The sequence below is a fragment of the Mustela nivalis genome, assembly GCF_964662115.1.
Source record: "Mustela nivalis genome assembly, chromosome: 8".
Lineage (NCBI taxonomy): Eukaryota > Metazoa > Chordata > Mammalia > Carnivora > Mustelidae > Mustela > Mustela nivalis.
In genome coordinates this window covers 129064885-129089688 of record NC_139027.1, presented here as the reverse complement: position 1 = coordinate 129089688, position 24804 = coordinate 129064885, and the positions used below count along the sequence as shown (strand labels likewise).

The window sequence follows — 24804 nt, the reverse complement described above, 5'->3', positions numbered from 1 at the left end:
TCACCTGCCTGTGCCCTGGGTCGGGGCCACTCACACATCTGTCCATTGCTGAGGTGAGAGGGCATCGTGTTGGCAACAATGACGTTCGTGCCCATGTGTTCCTGCATCAGATGCGGGTGCAAGGGGTGGTGGGCATGAGGCGCATCACTGGAGGACCCTGTAGGTAGAGGGGATCAGTCAGGATGGGGGGGTCCAAGATAAAGACCACGGGCCTTGTGGTACACATTTCTCAAGTGTGGCCAATCAACCCGTTCGCCCAGTATTGACAATGCCTGTTGGCTACCCATTCTGGGTGAGTAAACTGGGGCTTACCATTCCTATCTATAGGTCCTACGAGGGTCTTAAGAGGATCCAACAAAACAAAAGAACAAAAGTTAAAAGAAAGAAGGAGCATATAAGGAAGCTATGAGTGTAGTCACTGAATAGGAACATAGTGGATTTAACCAATGGCTTTCAAAGCTCCATGGCATGCAAGTCCTTCCATTTGGTGCCAACTCACCTGTAGCCTTGTCCCTCCCTAACACCTCTGCTTCAGCCAAACTAACCTACTGATAGCATCTAAGTGCTTCCTGTACTTCCCTAGCTCTGCTTTTACTCATATATTTCCAAGAGAGATGCTTTCTCCACACCCCCCGATGTCCACCAGTCTAAATTCCAGCTCAAATTGGGAAGCTTCTCCTGATTCTCCACTCCCCAGTAGGAAGTAAACCTCTCCTTCCTTGGAATTCCCATAGGAATCTATCTGCAACCCATCTTTGGGGAACATCTACTTTTCTGTCCATGAGCATTACAATTACAGCTATATTTTTCTCCTTTTTGAGGGTCTAGCGAAGTGTCTAGAACACAGTAACTGCTTCAAAAAAACGTGTCAGAATGATAATACCATATAAGATACTGACCGTGGCAGTGGTCACTGGTGTACCATGATGGGACTTGAGGGCTGGCAAGAGTCCTCTACATTGACAGCTTTCAATTACTGAGCATCTAATATGTGCCAGGGACTGTTCTACATACTTTTCATGTCAAAATAACTGAATCCTCTTCAACAGTCCTCTAAGGTAGGTTGTCCCCTTCCCATTCTACAGGTGAGATTACAGGGCCTGGACAGATTAATTACTTTACCCAAGTTTACCTGGCAACGGAGCACAAGCTCCATCCTGATTCCCCCCCCCCCCTGCCTTTTTCAGAAGATTTTAGTTTTAAGTAATCTCTACACCCAGCCTGGGGCTCAAACTCACGACCCTGAGATCAAGATTTGCACACTCTTCTGACTGAGCCAGCCAGGTGCCCAAGTTCTGATCTGGATCTCAGTGACAATTAATTCATAATTCGTAATTCACAGGGTCAAAGTGAGAATGAAAGGAGTTAGTAGTTCTCAACTGGGAGAGATTTGGGGCACTCTGGGCACATTTGACAGTATCTGAAGACATTTTGGCTGTCATTCCTACAGGGGTGCTATCGGAATCTTATGGGTAGAGGCCAGGGATGTGGCTAAACAGTGTACACCAGAGTCCCCACAAAAAAAGATTATCCAGTCCCAAATATGTGCCAAGGTGGCCCTTAGCCATACCATTGCCCGTGACCGTGTCGCCTCCCAAATCCTAACTAAGTTCAAGCGTCCTCTCTTCGATCCTGACGCCTATCCTACCAGCCAGCTTGACGAGGGTTATTGCTGCAAAATTCTCTCACCCCACTGCAGCTGTCCAGCCACCGATCCCCACTTCTTAGTTTCTATCACCATAGCCCCTAATTGCTGTAGCCCCACGGAGCTGCTTCCACCCTGAGCTTTGAACGCATGCTCGAGCACCAGACTCAAACACAAAACTGCCTCCTGGTAACCCACCCCGCCCCCGCCCCGCGCATGTCTACGCATGTCTCGAGCTTTGCCCAAGTGTAAATGGTCTCTTGGTTGATCTCCACGGCCACCATCGTCTCAGCCTCCACCTGCGTTCCCTCCGTCTTCCTTATCGTAGTAAGTTACTCCAGGAGCGTCCCTTCACTCTAAGCAAAAACGTGGGTTTCATCCTTGACTCTTCCCGCCCAACCCCCGCCCCGCCCACACATCTGATCAATCAGCAAATCCTGTGTGTTCTTCCTTCCTGCTGATGGTTCAGTTTACCCAGTTACGCCTTCACCCCGGCCTCCACTGTCCTATCCCCACCTGGTGATAGTAGCATTCTCAGGGGTCTCCTGCCTTTCCTGTGCCCCCCGACATCATCCCTTTCTACATAACATTCAGAGTCGTTTGTTAAAAACAGTAGTCTGATTTGCACTCTTCTTACCCAAGCCGCATTGAAAATGAAATCGAGATTTCTGACCATGGCCTACAAGAGCGTATGCTCACCATCTGGTGTCTGCCATCTCAGGCAACCCCTCCCTCCCCCATCTCACGACCTTATCCTTCTTTCTGGACCACACGAATGCCCCCCACCTCAGGGCTTCTGCAGGAGTTACTCCTGCCTGGAACGCTTTTCTCTTGGCTTTTAAATGTTGGATTTTCTTTCATCCATTGGGTCTTAGCCAAAGAAGTCCCCGCTTTCGGAGAACAGGGAAGGAGGAGGTGGCAGAGCTGGGAGGTGAGCTAGGTGCGAGGCCCCATCTCTGGCCAGGGAGCCCCGCCCACCTCTCTGCCCGTCCTGGGCCTGGCACGGACCTCCCAGCAGCATCTCCTGCAGCAGGTTGTCGATCTTGGCCATGCCGAAGAGCTTGATGAACTGGATCTGCTCGATCATCTGCCAGGTGATACTCTGCAGGGTCGGCAGCAGGAGCAGCAGCTCGCCGAAGCGGCCGCGGGAGTCGTACTGGCGGTCGTTGATGTAGTCCTCCAGGCTCACCTGTACCTGCGAGCGCAGCCGCTTGATCTTGCCCGGGTCGCTCAGCCCCTTGGCATCTGCAACGGGAGGGCAGGGGTCGAGGGCCCGGCTGGAGCATCTGGAGAGCCAGGACCCAGATCTCCCCTGACTCCTGAGGCCCTGACAGGAGGGCCCAGTGGCCCAAGGACACTTGCGGAGTCCTTAGCAGTGCTGGGACCAGGATTCAGGGGCCTCAAGAACCAGGGTTCACTAGCTCATTTATAGCTTCCTGGACGCGGGAAGAAAAGCATTTATGTCACATTTCCTGAGATCCAGAACTGGGAGATGGGGGGGTGGCAGGGGACAGGTGGGTTGGACTCTAGAAGCATACCGAAGAGGGCACCTAACAACTTCCTCACTACATGCGTGGAAACGAGGCAGGGAGCAGGGAAAGGACTTGGTCCAGGTCACACATCCAGCTTTTGGCAGATCCATGATGGGGACTTGGAGCTCTGGATCACAGCTGAAGTCCCAATGACCAGACCTCAGCACACGCTGCTTCCCTTAGAAGAGTCTCCCCACTTCCTTCCCCTCTTGCCTGTGTCATTCTGGGGTCTCAGGTTATGCCTCACCTCCTCCAGGAAGCCTTCTCTGTTCCACCCTCCCAAGCCTGCTTTATGAGTGTCCATCGTGTCCCCCCATTTCTGTGGTTCTTCTGTCACTACTGGCTGCACAGGATGCAACTGTCTCTTCCAATAGATTATGAGCTCTGGACGGGCAGGCATGTCCTGTTTGTCACTTTAAACCCAGTACCTAGCACCACGCAAGTTCAATGTTTGTTGAATAGATAACTAGATGAGGGGATGGTTCAAGGGATGGAGGGACGAGTGAATGAAAAAAAAAAAAAATCAAGAGATAAATTCTAGAGCCTAAACCTAGAAGGGGGTTCAAGTGATTGTCCAACATTCAACTCAACCTTTATGGCGATCATCCATTTATTTCCTCTTTTATAGACAAAGTAATTGGCAGAAAGAGAATTTCACCCATACTTCCAGTCTAGGATTCACTCCACCAAGCCGCATTTGTGCCCGCCTTCACTCAGTCAACAAACATGTATGGAGCATTCCCTCCACGCCAGGCCCTATACTGGCTCACCCGCCCCTCTGAGCCAGGTTGCTGACCCCGACTCGGCATCAGTAATTCTCTCCACTTTCTTGAGCAACTACCATCTGCCCAGCTCCAGGCTGAGCCCTGCAGGGGGTATAGCTTGGGCCAGGCTCTCAGGGCAACTAGAACCAGAACTCTTTACTCTTTAAGAAATAGAAATGATGTGTGGTAGGTAAGAATATAGGCTTGAGCGCTATAGAGTCTGAAGTTCAAATCCAGATTCTGCCACTTCCTGGTGGTGTGACCTTGGGCATATTAATCAGTCTCCCTGTGCCTCAGTTTTTTTTATCTGCAAAATGGGGATAGTAACCATTCCTACCTCATCGGTACCACATTGTAAGTCCTAAGTGACATAATCCACATAAAGTATTTAGAATGGTGTCCTAGTGAGGGTTCCATAGACTAGGGTCATCTCCCTCTTCGTTACTATTATTATTGGAGGTGATCTCCATGGAGTCTAGCACTAAGAGCAGTGCCTGGCATGCAGCAGGTCCCCTGTAACCTGTAACGAGGGAGGGAAGCAAGCACGGGCTTTGGAGTCCAGGAATCTTGATATTGTGAAATGAAACCAGGCTTTGCATAAAGACATTGCTACAAAGTATTCTCTAAGAATGCACGTGGAAAGTCAGTAGAGGGAATGGGGAAGAGGAAAGGCAAGGGCATATAAAGAGAATTAGTAGAGACACTAAAATCACAGTGAAAATGCGGGAAGAAGATGGGCGTGGTGACAGAGGAAAGCAAAAGCCTCGACCAAGGCAGGAGGGAAAATATGACCGAAAATAGCTCAATCAAGAAAGAGGCGGCTGAGCATTTTTTTTTTTTTTTTTTTTGAGCCAGAAGAAACAGTTAAAAGACTCAGAAATGGTTCCCCTGGGGAAATGGGCTTTCGCAGGGAAAGTGGGGTGCATTTTAAGTAGGGGCAGACAGATACTGTTTTGATCAACCTTTTTGAGGGAAAGAAGAAAAGGAGAAAGGAAAGAAAAGAAGGCAGACAGGAGGTCAGGAAAGGAAGGAGAGAGGCGAGGACACAAGGGAAGGGGGGAAAAGAACAGAACGGAGCCTCTGGGGTCCACGTGCCTCGTCAAGTCACGTCATCCCTCTGAACGCGGGTCTCTTCCTCATCTGTTCAAGAGCTCATGCAACGGCCTTAGCCCATGGCTGTACGGAAGAGTGAGGGTGTGAATGAAGTCTGCTGGAGCTTCGGGGGTGCGTGGGGGGTGGGGACTGTACCTGGGTCAAAGAAGATGATGGCTTTGAGGCAGGCGTACTCATTGTCATCGATCTGTAGCTCCTGGAAGGGCAGTACCAGCTCATCGAGGATGCGCATGGACACCCGACTCATCTCTGCCAGCTCCGGGCAGTGCCGAGGGACGATGTAGTCATTGCCTGGGTGGGTGGGAAGGAGAGGGGATGCGAATACCACCTTGGGGGTACCCTTCTCCCCCAGCTTTGGACAGGCCTTGCCTTCTGCAGTTGCAATCCAACTGGTGCCCACGGAACAGGATTGTTATGCCCATTTTACAGATGAGGAAATGGAGGCCCAGAGGAAAGGAATGAGTTGCTTGAAGTCACTGGAGCGGGTCTGGAGCCTGGCTTTCTAGGACCCTTTCACACCACCCGTCACATTCTCCATTATGACCCATTAGAGCAGCAACATTCAGGGTCTCCTTGGGAGGCACCAGTGCATCAAGGTGAAGGGTCCAGATTCTAGAATTAGACTGCCTGGGGTTGAAATCCAGTTCTACTGCTAACTAACCATATATATTTGGATAAATTACTTTCTGTGCCTCAGTTTTTTTCCATCTGTAAAATGGGGATAAATAACAAAGCTTACCTCATGGGGTTGTTGTATTAAAGGAGTAATGCTTGCAAAGTACTCAGACTAGTATCTGGCCTGTCATGTCATGTGTATGAGCATTTAGAATAATACATAAACATGCCATGGAAGCACAAGTGACATAGGCCAGAGGGTTGTGCCATTCCTGGCGGCCTCCTGCTCCCACTTCAGAAAGCACATCAGAGCGCACGGTCAATTCCATGCATAACCCCGACCATGCTCTAACTTTAATGCTGGAGAACTTCCATTCCTTGATTCCTTGATTCGACATTTCCTTCCTGAGTGGAGGATCCAGTTGGGAACACTGGGAAATGGACATTCTTGATCTTTCTCCCTTGCCCCTGCATGCCACTTTGGAACTCTCCTGTGCCTGGATGCATTCCACCCTGGGCATGCCCTCCATGGAGCCCCCGCTGGGGACAGGCAGCCTCCTTACCTAGAAGCAGAACGTCCTTGAACACCATGGATCGCTTGGTAGCTCCAAGCAGCAGGTGCTCACCAGCATGGGCTCTGAGCAGGGCCACCTGGAAACAAGAAGGGATGATGTCTGGCAGCTGCACCCCTGGGAAGGTGTCTATACCCCCGGGAAAGTGCTCCTAGCCAACTCAGTGACCCTGAGCGAGTCAGCTTAATGCTTCCCTTGCCTTTACCTGCTACTGAATTAAACTATAAAATGGGCACCAGAAAACTTCTGCCTTCCTCCCATAACTGATAAAACCTGGAAAAGATTCAGCAGGAACCTGGAAGGGGACAGAACATGCACTCAGAGCTGGGAGGCCAAATGATGACTTTATCTTTGAACTGCTGTGTCCTTCGACGAGGTAAGCTGCCTCTTCCCTCTGGGCCTCATTTCTGTGCCTGATGAAACTTAACACCATTCTCAGTGTGTGTGTGTGTGTGTGTGTGTGTGTCTTCAGCAGAGGTTCAATGCCTTTCATCAGACTCTCAAGAGGGTCTAGAAGCCAGAAAGTTCTAAAACTGTGGATTCTGAATTTCTACCCACGGGTCAACTGCAGAAGATTATGAAGAGTACTTTATAAAATGCAGATTCTTGGGCCCTGCTCCCAGAGATTCTGAGGTTGTATGCATAGGGGTGGGCCCAAGGATCTGCATTCAACAAACTCCCCAGCTGATTCTGATGTGCAGTTGTGTCTCGGGAAATCACTGCCCTGGAAGATTTCCAGGACACCTGCTCACTTGACATGGTAAGGCTCTAGGGATCTGAGAGTGAGTTCCAAGAGGTTGGATGTGAATGTTGGCTCCCAAGGCCAAGGTGTGAGTGCTGGTCCTTGGCAGGGGATGAGCTTGACATGTTCCTTCCCTGCAGAGAAGACAAAGCAGCTTTGGCAGCCTGAAGTCCACGGCAGGGACCCAGCCAGGAGGACATTGTCTGTCCTTTCCAGGCCATCGGCTTTGGGGATGGCATAGGGCCCAAAAGATGGAGAACACAGCAGCTGGTAAAAGTAGGAGCCAGCTGGAGGCCTTAAGGATCTTGTCTGCAAGGCTGGGTTGGGGAATTCTGAAGCTTTTTTAGCAGGCTAGGCTAGGAAGTAAAAATGCTTCTGTTCATTCATTCAGTCATCAAAAGTTAAGTGCCTAGTAAGTGACAGGCACTTCGTAGGAAGGAAGGACGAGGGGGAGAGGGGGAGAGTCACGTGATAAAGAATGATGGGACAAGAGGGGCTACATTAGATGCAGAGGTCAGAGAAGTCACTCTAAGGAGATGGCATTGCCTAGGGCACGGAAGGCCGCTGGCACATAACATAGTAAACATTCAATAAATATTTATTTGAATGAAGAAAGGAAGGCATGGGTGAATGAATGAATGAATGAATGAATGGACAAACTCGTGAACTCCCTCTCCAGATCTTGCAGCGACCTGCCTTTCTTCATCTGTCCTCCTAGGGTTCCATCCTGGAAGGATGACAAGGAGGAGGAGAATGACATTAGCCTTGCAGATGAGGAACCACTTCCCATGATGAGGACAAGGGAAGCCAATCACCAGGGACTGTGCAGGGCTTTTGTCACTGACCCTGCCCAGTGGCTCTCAAACCCAGGGGCAGAAGCCCCGGAAGGAATTCCCAGACCCTGGCTGCCTTACTTTGCAACCTGGTGCAGATCCCTTTCCTTCACTAGACCTTGGCCCCTTTATTCGATGCTACCCAGCCTCCTAGGTTGTCAATGGATTGATGGCCAAAACAAATCAAGAAGTGAATAAACTTGGAAAGTGGTTCCTGGGGCAGTACTGATAGATCTGGGGTACCCTTTGAAGGACAGTGCCCCCCAATTCTCCCAGGTGTGTCCCAACTCTCTTGGGCAAGATGGGCTCCTTATACACCATGAACGGGGAGCTGGGAACCCTCCTGACATGGCAGCTATTCCTGGGGTGGGCAGGCGGCATTGGGGGGGGTGTTAATGATTGTCCTGTGTTGCTGGCCACCCATCACTGCTCTCTAAGAATGCTCTGAGCCCCAGCCAGGGCGGTTTGGGTGGGAAATCGAAGTTAACAATTGCTCAGCTTGGGGGTATCTTATTGCCCTGCTGAGCCCCTGGGAAGGAACAGAAGGGATTAAACATTAATATAGACTCGCGAGCAGAGGGGACCAGGCCCAGCACACAAGGAACACTGGAAAAGGCAGGGGCAACTTGGCCAAGATCCCCGGCCTGTCATCGCTCCCAAAGCAGGGAGGGACCCATGAGACACAGCATCCGACCCAGGCCCCAGTAGGAGGGTGAGAACCAGCCGAACCAGTGTTTCCACAGTGCTCCCCACCGTAGGATACTAACAGGTGTTCCAAGAGTCTGGGGCTTCAGGGAGTCTGAGAGCCCTGGGTCCCACCAAGTTCAGCAGCTTCCTTCCCTGAAGGACTGCTCAGAAACCTTCATAGACTACATGCATTGTCAGTATGTGGTGCAGGTGTGCAGAACAGGGAAGCAATGCACCGGGAGCTGATGTCTGGGGCATCGCCCAAGCTTCCCTCTGAGCTGAGAAGCTGACCCAGTCTGACAGTCCCTCCAGACAGGAGACCCCTAGGATGTGCCTGGCCAGGAGCGATTGCTTGCAGTATCTCAGAAACTCATCTGTCCTCAGACGTGGACCCTGCTGCTCCAACCTCTTCCTTACCCACACCCCCAGGACGGTGTTGGTATTCGAAAGAAGATACTTCGGGAAACAGAAAGCTCAATTAAACCATCTTGGTGGGATACAAGAATGAAAGTGATTCTCAGGGAGGCTGGCTGTGGCCTGGGCCACGATGTCGATGTTCCATTACATGAGTTAAAGGACATCGTAATTCCCACTTTACAGATAAGAAAACTGAGACTCAGAGAGAGGGGATCATTTGTCCCAGATCACACAGAGCACCAGTCTCTGAGCCAGGGCTCAAGCTCAGCTCTCAGGATCCGTGGCTCTGGGGCCCTGTCCGCATGCTCCCAGGAGAGCTGTCTGGTGCAGGAGTGCAGCGGCCAGGAGCCTGGACTTTGGAGCTTGCCTACCAAAGTACACCAGCATGCACAGTGTTCTAATCCCGGCTGTGCTGGATACTAGCTGTGTGGCCTTGAGCAAGTCACTTAACTTCTCTGTGCCCCAACTGCATCACCTATAAGATGGGAATGCTAACAGTACCTAACTCATATGGCTGCTGGATGGATCAAATGAGTTAAGGTACGTACACATTTAAACAGCTCTGGGCACACATGAGCACCACATGTGTTCCATTAAAGAGAATCAAACCAATCCAAGGCTGTACCCCAGGGGGGCCAGCAGGACCCACCCACCCAGTGTCACCATTGCCCCCAGAGTGTTGGCGCTCACCTGGTCGTCCAGAGGGAGCTCGCAGAAGGCAGGGATGTACTTGGCCCACTCAACGAGCACCAGCAGCTGCTCCTTCATGGACTCGCACACGTCAGCGATGCTGGCAATCTTTTTCGCTCGAATGTCTCCATTGATCCCAGAGACGGGGGAGGTGATCTAGGAGGAGTGCAGGACAATGCTGGGGGTGGTCAGGCCCTCCCTACAGTCTCTGCTCCCTGAGCAGAGTGCCCCCCCCAACCAAGACAGTTCCCCTGTCTGGAAAAGGGGAGATGGACTGTGGATGTCTTTCAGCTCAGGAGGGAGCTCGGGGGCAAAGGGAGAGAAGGAAAGATGCTGAAGAAAGCGGATATGAGGAAGGGGGCTCCCCCTGAGCCTCCGCTGGCGGCCTGCCCCCACTTCCTCCTCTGCCAGCTCCTTGGAAGTCCAAAGAACCCTTCAGCTCAGGGCAAAAATCATCATTCTCATCTGACAGGTGAACAAAACACAACTCAGAGAGGTGTTGTGACTTGCCCAAGGTCACACGGCAAGAAATGGGCTGAGCCCGTTTGCTAATCTAATTGTCCATTAATCTGTTCTCTTAGGGCTAGACTGATCTCAGGCCCTCAATGAAAGTCGACTCTGTCTGGCCCACGGAATGCATGCAAAAGGATGAACTAGAAAGTGCCACAGAGGGCCAGACCTGGGTCCCAGTGGTGTCTTTGCTACAGAACTGGCTCAGTTTCCCTTTTGTGATATTCCAGGGCCCTTCTAGCTGCTGCTCCAGGGCCTGGCTGGGGACGACAGGGGTGGAGGCGAGATTCCTCTTTGGTATGGGGGATCGCCAGGTGGGTCAAGAGGGTCATCCTGATACCTGCTGGGACAGGACCTCGGCCTGCAGCAAAGCGTTGATGGAGGGCAGGCTGCTGTCTTCATAGCTTGACCGGCGAGTGCTGATCCGGTCCCGCTCATTCTGCACAGCTGTGAGGAGGCACAGAGAGGTGAGGTGGGGGGACAGGGATGGGGTGAAGGGAAGAATGGTCCCGACTGCCGAGGAGCAGATGGGGGATGTGGGGAGATACTGTAGGGCTGACTTGGAGTAAAGGAAACATGGTTGGAGGTGGAAGGAGCGGGATCCGGGGGGCAGAGCCTGGAGTAGCATGTGGGAATGAGGGCCGATGGATTCCAGCCCAGCCTATGGAAGAACCTTCTAAGCACCAGAACTGCCCCCAACACAATGCGGTGCGGTGGGAGTGATCCCCTCGTCCCTGGAGGGATGCAACACGGTGATGCCTTGGCAGAGGGTTTGAGATAGATATATCTAGATGACAGATTTTTAAGCCCTGGTTTGGAAAAGGGTCCCTTTTATTCCAGATGAAAGTGTGTAAAACAAGGGAAATGAATGGCTTTGGGTGACATGGAGATGGCTCAGGGATTGCCGAACACCCAGACAGAAGGCCTGGAAAAGGGACTTGGAGGCCCCCACCTGCCCTGATAGTCTTCTCCATCAGCAGGAGGCCAACCCACTCAGAGACAGCACAGAAAACCCCTGGCTCCCTCCTGCCTCACCATGGACTCTCCTCCAGGAACTCAGAGCCCTGGGCCTCCATCTACTGGGCCCCCACACCTCCCTGTCTCCCTATCCATGTCAGTCCTGGCCTAAGACATGAGACAGAGGCTCTGGCCTCATCCCCTGGAGTCCAAGGGCCCCCACCTTGGAATGAGGCTTTGCTGAGGCTGGCAGGAGGGAGGGCAAGACGGCAGGAGACCGGAGTGCCTGCCTGGAACTTGCCACTCACTCTCTGTGTGCTGGTACAGATCACATCCTCCCTCAGGCGCCTCAGTTTCCCCATCTATAAGCCTGTCCATCTCTCCTTCTCTCACGGGCCCACATTCCATCCAGAACCCCCAGCTCCAGGCTGGGCCCTGCTGCCTCTTCCCAGGAGCAGCTCAGGCTCAGGTCTCTTTGCTTCCGGCCTCACCCTGACCGTCTGGGCACCTGTCCGAGTCAACGCGATCTGCTACGACCCAACTCAGTCCTATGCCCCCACTGCTCAAAACTGGTGACTCCCCATCTCACGCGGACGTAACCCCTCATGATGACCCTTCGTCTCTAACCCCACACGGCCTGCCAAGCCGCCGCTGCCCCACGGCCTGGGATTCTGCACCCCACAGCTTCGCTGCTGCTTTGCTTGGCCGCCTGGCTCCGTGCACACGTCACCTTCTCAGAGACACCCACTCTGACCATCCTGCTGGCGTGGCGCTCCCTTCCTCAGGCTTTGCCCTTCAATTCTCCTGCTTTCCTTCCCTTTGGGGGCCCTTCCTATACAATCTCTTGCTCATTCCCTTACTCTCTGTCTCTCGATGGGCAGGAAAGCTCCAGAAAGTTAGAACTCCGTTGTTCACAGCTATAGCCCCAGTGACTAGCATAGGGCTTGGCTCACAGCAGGTGCTCAAGAAATGCTGATTGAGCGAGTGAAGGAAGCTCTGATTTCTCAATGGAACGTCCACATGGCCGCCATTCAACTTTCTCTTGATTTCACACATGGCTGAAATCAGAGAATGAAAGCCAGACAGCAGAGACGGAGCCCCGGCATGAGCGGGATAGGAGACCGGTCTCCAGGTCAGAAATCTCTCCTGACTCCCACCACCCTGGCCAGAGCCAGCCCCCGGGGCCACTCCCCTGCACACGTGGCGGCCCTGCCCGAGGACACCCCTCCCAGCCTCAGCGGCCAGCGCCGGCCCGCACCCACCAAGGCGCCGATGGGAGGCGGGCCCAATAAAAGGGCTGCTGTCAGCAGCTGCGGATTGGGCTCCCCAAGGTTAGCCCATGTTATCAGTACCCAGCGCGAGCGCAGTCACGGAATGATGTTCTCCAAATGTTTGCTCAGTATTAGCAGGGTCGGGGACCTAATGTAACTCCTATTGAATATTAACCGACCTGGCCGGAGGAAGAGAGGAGGATGAGCCTGTCTTCCCAGAGAACCCCTGGACGGGGCCCGGGGAGGGGCTGGGCCGGGGTTCTGAGGAAGGGCCCATCAGAACGCCCCATGGCCCACCACCAGCCTGTACCTCCTGCACCCCCGGCCTGGCTTCCTGGGTGGGCTTCTGTCTAGGGGCTGGGCACTTGTTCTGGGTCTGCCAGCTGAGTATAGCCATTGTCTCAGGTTATACGACAGAATTCAAGACCTGCCGTTGGGCCCACTGACCCCCAGTTTTCTCCCCCAGAGTCTTTGCCCCTTCAGGGAACCCACTTCTGGCCACCACGGAACACGCTCTGGCCAAGGCTCACAGGCCTGTGGGATTAGGAGCCCTTGCCTGTGGTCTAGGGGAGTTTCCAGATCAGAGATGATGCCCCCAGGCCAAGCCCTCCCAGTATCAGTTCAGGGAGCTTGGTGCATGCCCAGCTCAGGGGAGCCTGCCTCCACCCGATCACATCACCTGCCTGACTTGAATGTCCCCATCTGTAAAGCAGGGAGGGGGTCGGTTTGGTGACCGCGCCTCCACCCAGCCAGTCCATCAATTCTGTTGGCAGTGCAGGCCTTCCCGTGGTCAGGGACCACTCCTGGGTTTCAATTCCTGAATCTTAAAGCTATCAGAGAAGAGAAATGAAAACTTGTCCCAACCTTCCTGATCACGGAAGCTTTGGCCAAGAATCTCTCTGGGCTTTGGGGACTTCCCACCAGCTGGATGAGGGGTGTCGGGACAATAAGACTTCGGTAGAATGGGTAATACTTTTTCCTCCTGGAGCTTGAACGCCATGAGGACCAAACACCATGGCCCCCAGGCCTATTCTTGAAGCAACCACACAACTGTCAGTATCACCTTCTTCCAGTTAACTGAGACACACAAAGAGCATCAACACTGACTAGCTCGCTCACTTGCCATCAGCCAAGGCTCCCATCCTCCTGGCCGAAAGCCTCCTTCCCTGCGCTGAGAAGCTGGGGCTATTTTCAAGGCTAGCTAAGGCAGAATGGCCTGGGGCTCTCCCTCTCTCTCCAGGAGCCAGGACACGGGACTGCTCCCTCCTTGGCAGCTCAGGCAGGGGACCAGGGAACAAACACACATGCCCCCAAGGGGACAGGTAGATCAGTGAGTGGGTGGCTGGACTCCCAGAGCTGGAAGGCTTCATTATAGCCACCTGATTTTACAGATGGGAAAACCAGAGTCAGAAGAAATATTTCTCAAGTGACACATTAGTGATTCTGGATGTTTAGCAAGAGAAATAAGAGACCACAGGCAGGCGCCAGGCCCTGTCCAGCCTAGGAAGGCTACCAATCCTTTTCCTGCCTGCCTGTCACAAGGCCTGAAATTTTACCATGAGAGCTTCATGCTCTCGAACCGGACACCTTAGGCTGTGGGGGGAACAAAGCCACCAGCCGTGAGAACCACAGAGCGTGAGACCGTACGCTCGTTTTTTTCCTTGCCTCCTGCTGCCCGTGCGCAGGTTCTAGTCCAGTTTCTCACATTCCTCATTCCACCAAGTGGCACCCGACTTGGAGGAGAGGGACTCAACCCCTCTGAAGACTGGGAAGTAGGAGGGTGGAGAAGGTTGCCCTTTGAAAAGGCCCCTCCCCAACCGGGACCCCCCTCCCCGCAAGAGCTGGGTGCTACCATTGTGGAGACGTAGCAGGAAGGGGCCTTGGAGCCCACCCAGTGCCTCACAGGGCAGGTCCAAGTTCCCAATAGGACTCAGGAGCTCAAAGCAAGACCAGAGAGACCAGAGACCCTCCCTCACGAGCAGCTCGGACAGGCTGGTCCCAGGTTCCTGCCCTGGGCTGGGTGTGTGTACGGGGCTGGGCCACAGGCCCGGCTGGTGTGCCACAGCTGCGGGTGAGGAGTGAGGGCCTGGTGCCCGAGCTGGGGAAGGTGAGCAGAGGGGAGCAGGAAATGAAGTAGTTAAAGGATTTCTGTTTCCTGAGCTCAGGCTGTCCCTGAGATCTGGAGGTCATAAAGGAGGTGGCATCAGGTATCGCCGGGCAGAACCCAACTCTAGTCTGAAGCACTGGGTGCAAAGCTGTGGGGCCTCAGGCAAGTTTTGGACCTGTTCTGGGCCTCAGTCCCCACAGCCAGGAAAATAGGGAGTGACAATGGTGCCAGCCACATAGGGTGCCGTGTCACTTGTAGAAAAGCCCAGCCTGGTACCTGGCATCTGCTGGTTGAGAACTTTTTTTTTTTTTTTTTTTTTTTTGACAGAAAGAGATCACAAATAGGCAGAGAGGCAGGCAGAGAGAGAGGAGGAAGCAGGCTCCCCACTGAGCAGAGAGCCCGATGTGGGGCCTAATCCCAGGACCCTAAGACCATGACCCCAGCCGAAGGTAGAGGCTTAACCCACGGAGCCACCCAGGAGCCCTGAACTTTTTATAAACTTATAAACGTGCTCCCTGCCTCCACCCAGGGCAAGCCTGACACCTCGTTCCTGCTCTGCAGAATGTGAAAACCTGGGGTCACCAGACACTGGAGAGTGAAGACTAAGGAACAGGGGCACCGCCCCGGGGCAGGAAGCTCAGGAAGAGAGACCCCCTCCCCCACTACTGTCCACAGTTGCTGCTCCTAGGTGGCGGGCACACAGACATTCTCTGCTCTCTTCCTGTTTGCAATAGTGTATGAAGAGAAAACACCCGACTGGGCTGCCCATGCCCGCGGCTGTGGGGCAGATAGGGGTGGTGAGGGCTGGGAACCAGAGTAGCCAGGAGTGATCGCTTATCTCTTTCTCAAGACCAAGCCCAGTCCCACCCTGTGGCCAGATTGCCAGGCCCTCCCTCCTCTCAGCCATTCGCCACTTACCCCAGGGGCCTGTCACCCAGTCATAAAGGGTGGCCATACTTGTACCCGCCTATCCCGGCCGGAGTGGGTGCAGGTGGGGCTGTGGGGGGTGGGAATGAGGGTGGAGGTGGGGGGAGGGGGAGGGCCGAGGCTCACCTTCCTTCTTCATGCCAGCCCGGAAGCACTTCTTAAGCCTGCAGTAACGGCACTGGTTCCTCTTGTCTTTGTCCACCACACACTGCCGACTGAACCTGGGGAGAAGCTTGGAGGGTTGGATGCGGCAGGGACAGCTGTCCGGTCCCCGGCCGAGCTAGAGCGTTGGCCAACCTGGCCTTGACTCTCAGCCTCCCTGCCTTCATCATGGGAGTCATGCTAACCATGAGTCAGGCCCTGGGACTCTCGAAGAAGCCCGCCCTTTCCTGCTGAGGCTCAGAGAGGTGACACGTAGCCCAGGATCACTCAGCCTGATGGTAGAACTGAGTTGGAAACTCTAGTCCTTCAAGGACCAGGGCACTGCACTCTCTACCACGTTCTAGGAAAGTCCAGAGCTACAGCAGCCTCTTGCTTATGGCTCAGAGTCAGTACCTGGTTGGCCAAGTGACTCTCTGGAGGGGCTGTAAACAGAGGCAGTGCCCCACGGTGACAAAGGGTGGAGACCTGAGTGTCAACAGGGGCTCTGCCGCTGATTCAAGCTGGATGACCTTGGACAGATTCCTGGCCCTCCCCAAGCCACAGCTTCCTCATCTATAAAATGGGAAGAATCATAGCAACCATGTCAGAGGCGTGTTGACAGATGGAAATGAGAAGATATGTGGATGACACCCGCAGTGCGTCTGCAAATGGCAACTCCTCGTAACCAAATCCTATTTATTCATTTATATTTTATTTATTTCATAATAATTCTCTCTCTAGAGAATGCAAGCAGGGCAGTGGGAGAGAGAGAAGCAGACTTTCTGCTGAGGAGGGAGTCCGATGCAGGGCTCTATCCCAGGACCCTGGGATCATGACCTGAGTGGAAGGCAGCCGCTTAACCGACTGAGCGACTGAGCGACCCAGGCGCCTCTGAATGCTATTATTTTATTATTGTTGTTTCTCCGAATGGGAGGTGTTGGGTAGGTAGAAAGGCCTGGGGCCAATCCCCTATTTGTCACAGGAAAAGCACCAGGTTGTGGGATGGGCCCCACCCTCTGAGGCTTCAGAAGCAGCTTGGTCCCAAGCCTCATGGATCCTCATTTGCTAAACAGGAAAATAACGATGGGCTTGTAGGGCCAGTTAAGTACATACAAAGACTCGGTATGCCTGGCATATAGTAAGTGCTCAGTAAAGGGCAGCTGGTAGCTTTATGATCAGTGAATGAGGTTCCTAGATGCATGTTCCCATCTAGATCCCTGAGGCCTAAGAAACCAGAGGAAGCTTTAAGGCCTCAGAAGGCAGACGTTTCTGGGACCTAGTCAGGGGGCAGACAGACTCTGGGGAACATCAGCAGCCCAAGTGTACCCACTTCTTAGCTAGAGAAATCAAGGCTCCAAGCAGGGGCTCCTCACCTGCAGGAGTACATGTGGTTCTTTCTCACGCTCCTCCGGAAGAAGCCCTTGCAACCGTCACAGCTTGAGGCACCGTAGTGCTTCCCTGTGGCCCGGTCCCCACAGATGGCACACAAGGCGCTGACGCCCAGGCTGTTGGGTGCATTGAGGTTGGCACCTTCTGATGGGGATGTGTCTGCACCAGAGGAGACAAGAGTGAGGACTCAGGAGGGGCCCTGCTCCCCTGGTGGCTTAGGTACAGAAACCAATATGAGCATTATGGGGATCTCCACCGCCCCCTCCCAGGCCTTCAGCCTCATCCGGACCTGGGTGCTATTCCCATTCCCGCAATGACCTTGGGCAAGTCCCTCGGCATTTTGGAACTCCTGTTTTACATCTGTTACTTAGGGATGGTTGTGACAATGAGTTCACAGAGTCATCTGTGAGGGTCTGCTACTCCATGGTACAGACTGCTAAGCCCAGTTTTCTCTGGGAAGTAATGAAAACCTGATCACCCCCTACGATGCCTCTGACGTTTACAGACCCGAATGACTGGGCAGAGGGGGCTGTGGAAGGGACAGTATGCCCCTGGCAATTGCTCAGGTCCTGTCCCTCATTTCTCAGTGTATCCAGAGGCTTCACAGACTCTCCCAGGGAACAGGAAGAAATGCACCAAGGACAGCGGCCCATCTGTCCTCCTGGGAGCAGGTAAGGGCAAGTTTCTGGGCATCTTTCAAATACCACCTATGTCAGAGGCGAAAGCATCTATGCATCTATGTAAGTCTGAGAGGGGAGATAAGAAACAGGCAGCAAAGATCTTGGACAGAGTGCTTGGGGTCCTGCGGTGCCAGTGCTGATGTCGCCACTAACAGACCTGTGACCTTGGGCAAGTCCCTTTACCTCTCTTCGAGTCCCCTTGGGCCTCAGTATCCCTAACTGTAAAAGGCAGGGGTTCAACTGTTCTGATTTGCAAGTTTTTTTTTTTTTAATTTCAGCAGCGGAACCCTCTTTGTGTAAGCAGGCCTTCCATCAAGGCTAGACCTCTTGGAGAAGATGATCGATGCCATGGACCATCTCCCCAGAAAAATGCACACATATGCATACCACACAGTCATATGCAGATGGGTTTTTGTGGATACCCCAAATCTGACCTTGACTTCCTGGGAACACCGCACTGAGAACCAGAGGGGGCACTGTGCTACAGTTAAGGGCACCCATGCTACAGCCCTTCTGCCAAGCTTCAGTCTGAGCTGGCCTACTTCTTAGCCGGGTGACGTGGGCTGCATGAGTTCACCCCTCCGTGTCTTTGTTTCTTTGCATGGGAAACAGGATGCATAATCATCCCCAAAGACTGTAGGGAGATTCAGTGGGTCGATGTAGGTGACATGCTTGGTACATAAAAAGCACTGCAACAGGATTCGCGAAGGGAAAGCTTTCCTGCAGAATCAAATTCCCGGAGCAGAGGACGTGGAGCCTTCATGCGTAAGTGGACCCCGCCATGTCTCGACTCTGCCATCATCCAGCTAACATCTCCTAGGTTCCTGAGGTGCCCAGAGCTCAGCCCCCTCCACTTGGTGAATTATTCCCGGAGATGGGGATAATTGTTAAGCTATGTTGGTGCCCTTTCTCCCTCAGCCTCACTTCCCTCAACCCCTGGAGAGGTTATGACCCCACAACTCCTGGCTGTTCAGGGAGCCTGGCGGGGCGGGGGATCCTCCGCCCTGCGCAGAAGGGGCTGGGTGCTATTGAGTTTATCATCTTACCGCTGCATTCGGCAGACAGGCCCCATTCTCCGGGTGAGAACACCGAGGCTCAGGGAGGACCTGTGACCTGCCCAGGGTCATCCCACTCCTGCTAAGCGGAAAAGCCAGATTTACAGTCCAGGTGTGTTGGACGACTCTGGCCTGGGCTGCCCTTGCTGGGATGTCTGCAGGGGCCTCTGGTAAGCAAAGTCCCTGCTGTTGCTGGTGCTTCCAAATCAGGAGCGGGAGACAGATGGGGAAATCTCCATGGAGCGCTGGAACCCCCAGCTCAGGAGGAATGAAAAATGTGATGCCAACACTCACACCCTTTCCAAGGCCAGTGGGGAATGCAGACCTCCTGACGGATGCCCAGTGCTCTTGAGACGACTCATGGTGGGTGAGGCCCAGCTACCAAGGATGGGCATCAGGCACCTCATCTTACCGAATCCTCTGGTTAGCACAGGAGGCAGGTGCTATTCTGTACCCCGTTTGACAGATGAGGAAACAGAAGCTCAGAGAGGAGGCTGGCTGGCAGAGTTCTCATAGGTAGGAAGGGTCTATGCCAGACTTTGAGCCCAGATCTTTCTGGCCCCTGAGCCCGAGGCTGTGCTACTGAAGGGACACCCAGGGGTGGCTTCCACTTAGGGCACACGTGATTTAGGGAGGTGCAGGCTCTGAAGGGGTGACAGGGCTGGCCCTAGGAAGTAGTCTAGGGCTAGACAGTGGCCAGGAGTATGACAGCACATAATGTCCCCACGGGGGTCACACGACACCCTGCCTGGTGCAGAAGCTTCTTGTTCACCATTTGCTGTGATTTTCCCTGAACTCCCTTCCATGGATGCTCTGCAGAGCTGGCCGGCCAGCAGGCCTGAGGTGATTGAACCCATTTTGCAGAAGACGGAGAGGCCAAGCTAGGGGATATGACATGCCCGAGGTGGCACAGTGAGCGGATGGCAGGAACAGGTGAGCAGCTGGTGAGGCTGACCACGGGCAATGCAGTCACATCTTTCTGACTAAGCCAAACTGACCACAAGCATTACAGACCCTGGCTGAAGCCACAGAGCCACGGAAGGAGGGCAGGGGGCAGGCTGGCTTTGGTCCCCTGACACACACCTTATTTGAGGCTGGCTTAGGGTCTTTCCCCTCTAGAAGCTTCCTGGCTTCCAGGCTTCCTCTCTCCCCCTACATCCTTGGGGGGGGAGAACCTCTCAACCCAGTTTCAGATGTGCAAGCAAATCTATAAATCCGGGGAGTGACACAGTGCAGGCCACAACACCAGCTCAGAGAGAAAGGGACGTGCAGCTCAGGGGACTCTCCTTTGGCAAATGTCAGGACCACCCTTGCATATCCTCCATGTCTCCATAATGGAGGTTACTAGAGAGTACGGATCACCCCCCAGTCCAGGAACGTGCACTAGGACAGGAGCAGGGACAAACCGGGGCACAAGGCAGAATGCCCGCAGAGGACATACGTCCAGAGAGCACAGAACACACAGCCTGTGCGCGAACTTCCGCAGATACACGGACACACACTCACTGTTGCTTCCGGACAGAAGCAAGACAAGCACACACACCTCTCGAGACACCAGCGAACACACGCAGTGATCAAATACAAATGGAAACCAAAGAACAGGCACCTACAGACAAACTAACGCAAATATGCAAAAGGGTTCCCGGAGGCACACGCACGTTTGCCACGATGGTTCTCCCCCCACACACGGGTGTGCAGAAACTCGCGCATGCACACCCAGACGAGGCCACAGGCATACCACAGCTCACACTGCTGACCAGCATCTCATTGAACAAAACTTCCCTAAGAACTCTAATTTTTTCTAAGTGGGGCGTTCACCCCAGGAAAGTCCCAAAGACACCCCGTGGGGCCTCTCCATCCAGCATCTCCAGGGACAGAGCATACCTTTCTATCTCTCTGGACCTAAGCCCAGAGGGTGCAGGAAGGGGCCTAGTCAGGCCCAACTATCGCAGCTGGGCGCCAAGGGGGAGGTCACCGTCATGTCGCCGCTCCCAGTGACGCACTGAGCAGAGACAGCCTTGAGGTAACAGGGAGCAGACAGGAATACCTGGGATCTACTTTTGCTGGAGAGCTGCCCACGCGGGCCTCCCCTCACCCAGAATGCCTCTGGTCGCTGTACCTGGGCACACCTGTTTCACCTGGCGACACCTGTCCGGACCTCCAGGCCCGACATGCCATCTTCTATCATTCTCCTCCCAGCGCAGCACGGAGCGCCCCAGGCCTGCTCCCGAGCCACACACCTGGGCACACCTGCTCCCACCTACCATTGCCCATGGTCAACACTTGCACATTCTCGAACTCGAGGGTGGTGTAGGCGGGATCCAGCGCCGCGCTGTAGTCAGCCATGTCCATGTCCACGAGGGTTTTGGAGAGGCGCATTCTCCCCTTCCACCCCTCAGCCGCTCGCCCTGCCCAGGATGCCCACCCCAAAGGCTCGAAGGCTCGAAGGCTCCGGGCAGAGCCCCGGCCCCGGCCCTCTGCCCTCCCACCGCCTCCTCCCGGGGCCCCCTCTGCCTTCCTGCGTTTCAAACCTTCCTCTGGGAGGATCTGCCCGGAGTCTTGGCCTAGCCCCTGCGAAGGGGTGGAGGCTCTGCCGGGGAGGGGTGGGGGTTAATGGTTAATCAGCTCCCCCACTGGTGGATAGGCTGGGCGGGGCTGCAGGGATTTGGCTGTTTATTGGTTTCTGGTGGACACCCAGGTGCCATTACCACAGTTGGGGCCCTAACCCCCCCAATACTCAGTTACGGATTTCTGTAGGACGGACACACCACCTCGCCGACGCTCATCGGACCCCTGACTCAGCCACCCGCTCCCCCAAGCCATAATCGCCCACAGTCAGGCATTCTAGATGATAGGCCGAGACACTGACAGCCCCCCCTCCAAGATGCCCTGATTCAGTAACTTCCCAAATCATTGACTTCTACCCTCAATGCTCTGGAGGAGATAAAGCCGCCTCATGGCACAGAAATAAAGACCCAAATCCCAGGCCTCAGACACCAATCTTTGGATCCTCCTCCTGGGAACCCCCCTCCCATGGCCCATCTCCCTGCGAAGGAGCATGGACTCACCTGGGGTTCTCCTTTCCTGATTCCCGTGACCCCCCTGTGGCTACCACCAGCCCCCGCAGCAGCCAGCAGCTCAGCACCGCCCCCCCCACAATGTCCTCACCTCCTCCTACTTATTTCCCCACCCCCCTCAAGGGCGGGAGGCAAGGCCTGCCTGGATTACACTCAGGCGCCTACCCCCTACCAGTCATGACTTTGGGTAAATGATTCTCCTCCTGGAGCCTCAGTTTCCTCCTCTGTAAAAGGCATAACTGACCTCGAAGGGTGGCCTGAGTGGTAAACACGTCGGTATCAGGCAGGTCCTATCAAGCGTCCATCCCTGCTCCCCCAATTTCCGTCATCTTCCTCTTCTCTCCACCCAGAGCCTCCTTCAGAGGGGCCTTCGTGGGCCTGTCACCTGAGCAGTCGCGGGGGCCCCATACTTCAGTCCCTGTGTCTGGCTTAATGCTCTGCGGTTGCTGAGATCCCTAATGATTTCTGAACAAGGTGCCCTGCAGATTCAGCGGCGGGTCCTGCCTGCCTTCTGCGGGCCGTGTTCCCCCTTTTCCCGTTACCGCACGGGGCCCTCGACACCAAGAGCTTCCCGCAGAGCCTGGGAGGGGAGGTCACAATGCAGGAGGTAGAAAGCGCAGAGGAGGAGCCTGTCCTCCCCGGGCAGCTAGAGCAAGCGTGGGTGAAGAGGGACCGCTGATGGGCACACGGCAAGGGGGTGAGTTAGTGATGGAGCGAATCAAGGGATGAGTGTGTGAATTAGTGAAAGCATGTGTGAACCAGTGGGAAGGAGCAAACAGGTGGGGGGGGGGGTCTGTGCAGGCAAATCAGTGTGAGTGTGAGGGTGGGCAACGGCCGCCTCCTCGTTCTCCCGATTATTAGAAGCCCCATCGCCAGACTGTGCAGCCTCGTTCTTCCCCTCTCCATCGTGCCCCCCGGGAGCTGAGAAAGGGAAGTGATTGTTCTGGAGGAGAAGAGAGGCTGCACTTGATGTCAGGAGACCCGGGTTGAGCAGCTAGTTCTATCACTATGCGTATGACTTTGTTCAAATCGTGTCTCTCTCGGGGCCTCAATTTCCCCACCTGTAAAATGGGGGAGATTTTGGCCCATTTGTCTGTTGTACAAGACCCCCAGGGAGGGAGGAAGAGAGACCTTCCCCCAACCCCACCCCACAGTCTGCACCTAGAAATGTGACAAAGGCCCGAAGGAGACTTCAGCTACTGGCATGTTTCTCCCATGCCCCCCCCCCCCCCACCGGAGACATCAGACCCCAGCTCCAGTAGCCCAGATAGAGCTAGCTGGGCAGGAGAGCTGACTGAGGGATAAACACATAGGAGAAGGAGGGACAGCCTTGGGAGGGGCCCCTGAGGGCTGACCCTGGGTCCTGCCACCTGTCTGGCACCTGGGTTAGGCCACACACACACTACTGCTTTCACAAGCCAGCCGTCTGTGACCTACATGCACGGCGTCTCATCAGCTCTAAGTGGCACACTCCCCCGTTACCAATGGTGGGATGTGATTATTAGCATGTCAGAGTTCACTGGTAACAAAAATAACAATTTTTCAACCTCCAGATGACATCTTCGATTGAATGAAGTAAGGTCTGTGGTCCACTGGGGTGAGCTGTGGCATGCCACATCCCTGACCCGTTACACAGGAGAACCACCAGATGGACAGTCTGCCTGTGACTGTGACAAGCTACCAAGGACACAGAGCATGACATACACTTTACCAAACACACAACACCCATGATCCGCTGCTTATGAGTCACAGTCTAGAACCTGCGTCATATCCCGTCCACATCGTGCACATCACAACCTACTCCACATGTAAATTTATCCATTCTTGAACTACAACTGCCCACACATGAACTTGCATAATTGATTAGAGACCTGCTCTATTTCACCCTGAACTGACCCCAAACAGTATCTTCTAGATACATGTGCCTCATATGAACGACACGCCACCGTAAGATCTACTGGCTCTATGATCTCAACCAGGTTATTCTTTTGAAGCCTTGATATCACTAGTAAATGGGACTAACTTATAGTTTGTGGTAAAGATTAAATTAAATAATATCATAAGCGTTCTTAGACCTCCTTCCCCCTCCCCCACCCACGCAACCACCACTTCAAGCGTAAACTACAGGCCTTGAAATCAGAGCTAAGCCAAAATTCAGGCACTGCCAACTTCCCAAAACTATGACATCATGTCCACCCCTCCCAGCCTTAGTTTTGGCATCAGATAAATGGGTTGGTACCTCCTTCGTAGGGATGGTGTGGGCATTAAATGACCAAGTGTAGGCCTCTGGTGCAGCAGGGACAATTATCACTGGTGGTTGATTCCTTGACCCACTAGACGACCCTCAAGATCGGCGGCCATCAGGACCCCTGCTCAGAAGAGCTCCTGGGGGGACGCCTGGGTGGCTCAGTGGGTTAAGCCGCTGCCTTCGGCTCAGGTCATGATTCCAGGGTGCTGGGATCGAGTCCCACATCGGGTTCTCTGCTCAGCAGGGGGCCTGCTTCCCTTCCTCTCTCTCTGCCTGCCTCTCTGCCTACTTGTGATTTCTCTCTGTCAAATAAATAAATAAAATCTTTAAAAAAAAAAAAAAAAAAAAAAAGAAGAGCTCCTGGGGATGGTCTGCCTGGCCTCGAACACACCTGAGGCCTCCACGCCATCAGCTCAGCACCCGCTCTCACTCTCTGCCCCACCCCGTGGCCTGTCTGAGCCCACTGGACCTGCTCCCAGCAGACAACAGAGGACCTCAGAGCTCACTGAGAGGTCCAACTCCTTCATCTTGAAGATGGAGAGATGGAGGCCTCTAGAAAGGCAGAAGGGCTTACCTGGGGCAGCCAGGGGTGGGGTGGGGTGGGGTTGCCTCAGAGCCAGCTGTGGGCAGGGCACCCCAGCCTTCAGTCTGGACAGCAGGTAAGAGAGCCACTACTCAGGATCAGTTCATTTTCCTCTCAAACCACAGTAATGGCTAATGTTTCTGGAGAGATTCTGTGCGAAGTACGGTGGTTAGATCCTTCCACCACTGCTCTCACTTTACCCACTCTGCTTTGCAGATGACAAAACTAAGGCTCAGAGATAAGGAGTGA

General features: G+C 54.0%; 1 protein-coding gene across 4 annotated transcripts in view; it reads right to left on the bottom strand.

The window, feature by feature from the left end:
• Positions 1–24804, bottom strand: part of HNF4A (hepatocyte nuclear factor 4 alpha) — a 61517-nt gene that overhangs the window by 4129 nt on the left and 32584 nt on the right. The window contains exons 1-9 of one of the 4 annotated variants that reach the window (XM_082745466.1): positions 20912–21193; positions 16897–17071; positions 15509–15603; positions 10461–10567; positions 9611–9766; positions 6233–6320; positions 5190–5345; positions 2624–2890; positions 5–157 (exon numbers count right to left, since the gene is read on the bottom strand). In XM_082745466.1, coding sequence (XP_082601592.1) covers positions 5–157; positions 2624–2890; positions 5190–5345; positions 6233–6320; positions 9611–9766; positions 10461–10567; positions 15509–15603; positions 16897–17071; positions 20912–21026 — 1312 coding nt within the window. In that variant the 5' untranslated portion in view covers positions 21027–21193. Of the gene's footprint in view, positions 1–4; positions 158–2623; positions 2891–5189; positions 5346–6232; positions 6321–9610; positions 9767–10460; positions 10568–15508; positions 15604–16896; positions 17072–20911; positions 21194–24804 lie in introns of those variants that run through there. The other 3 variants (XM_082745467.1, XM_082745468.1, XM_082745469.1) reach the window with 3 other exon arrangements.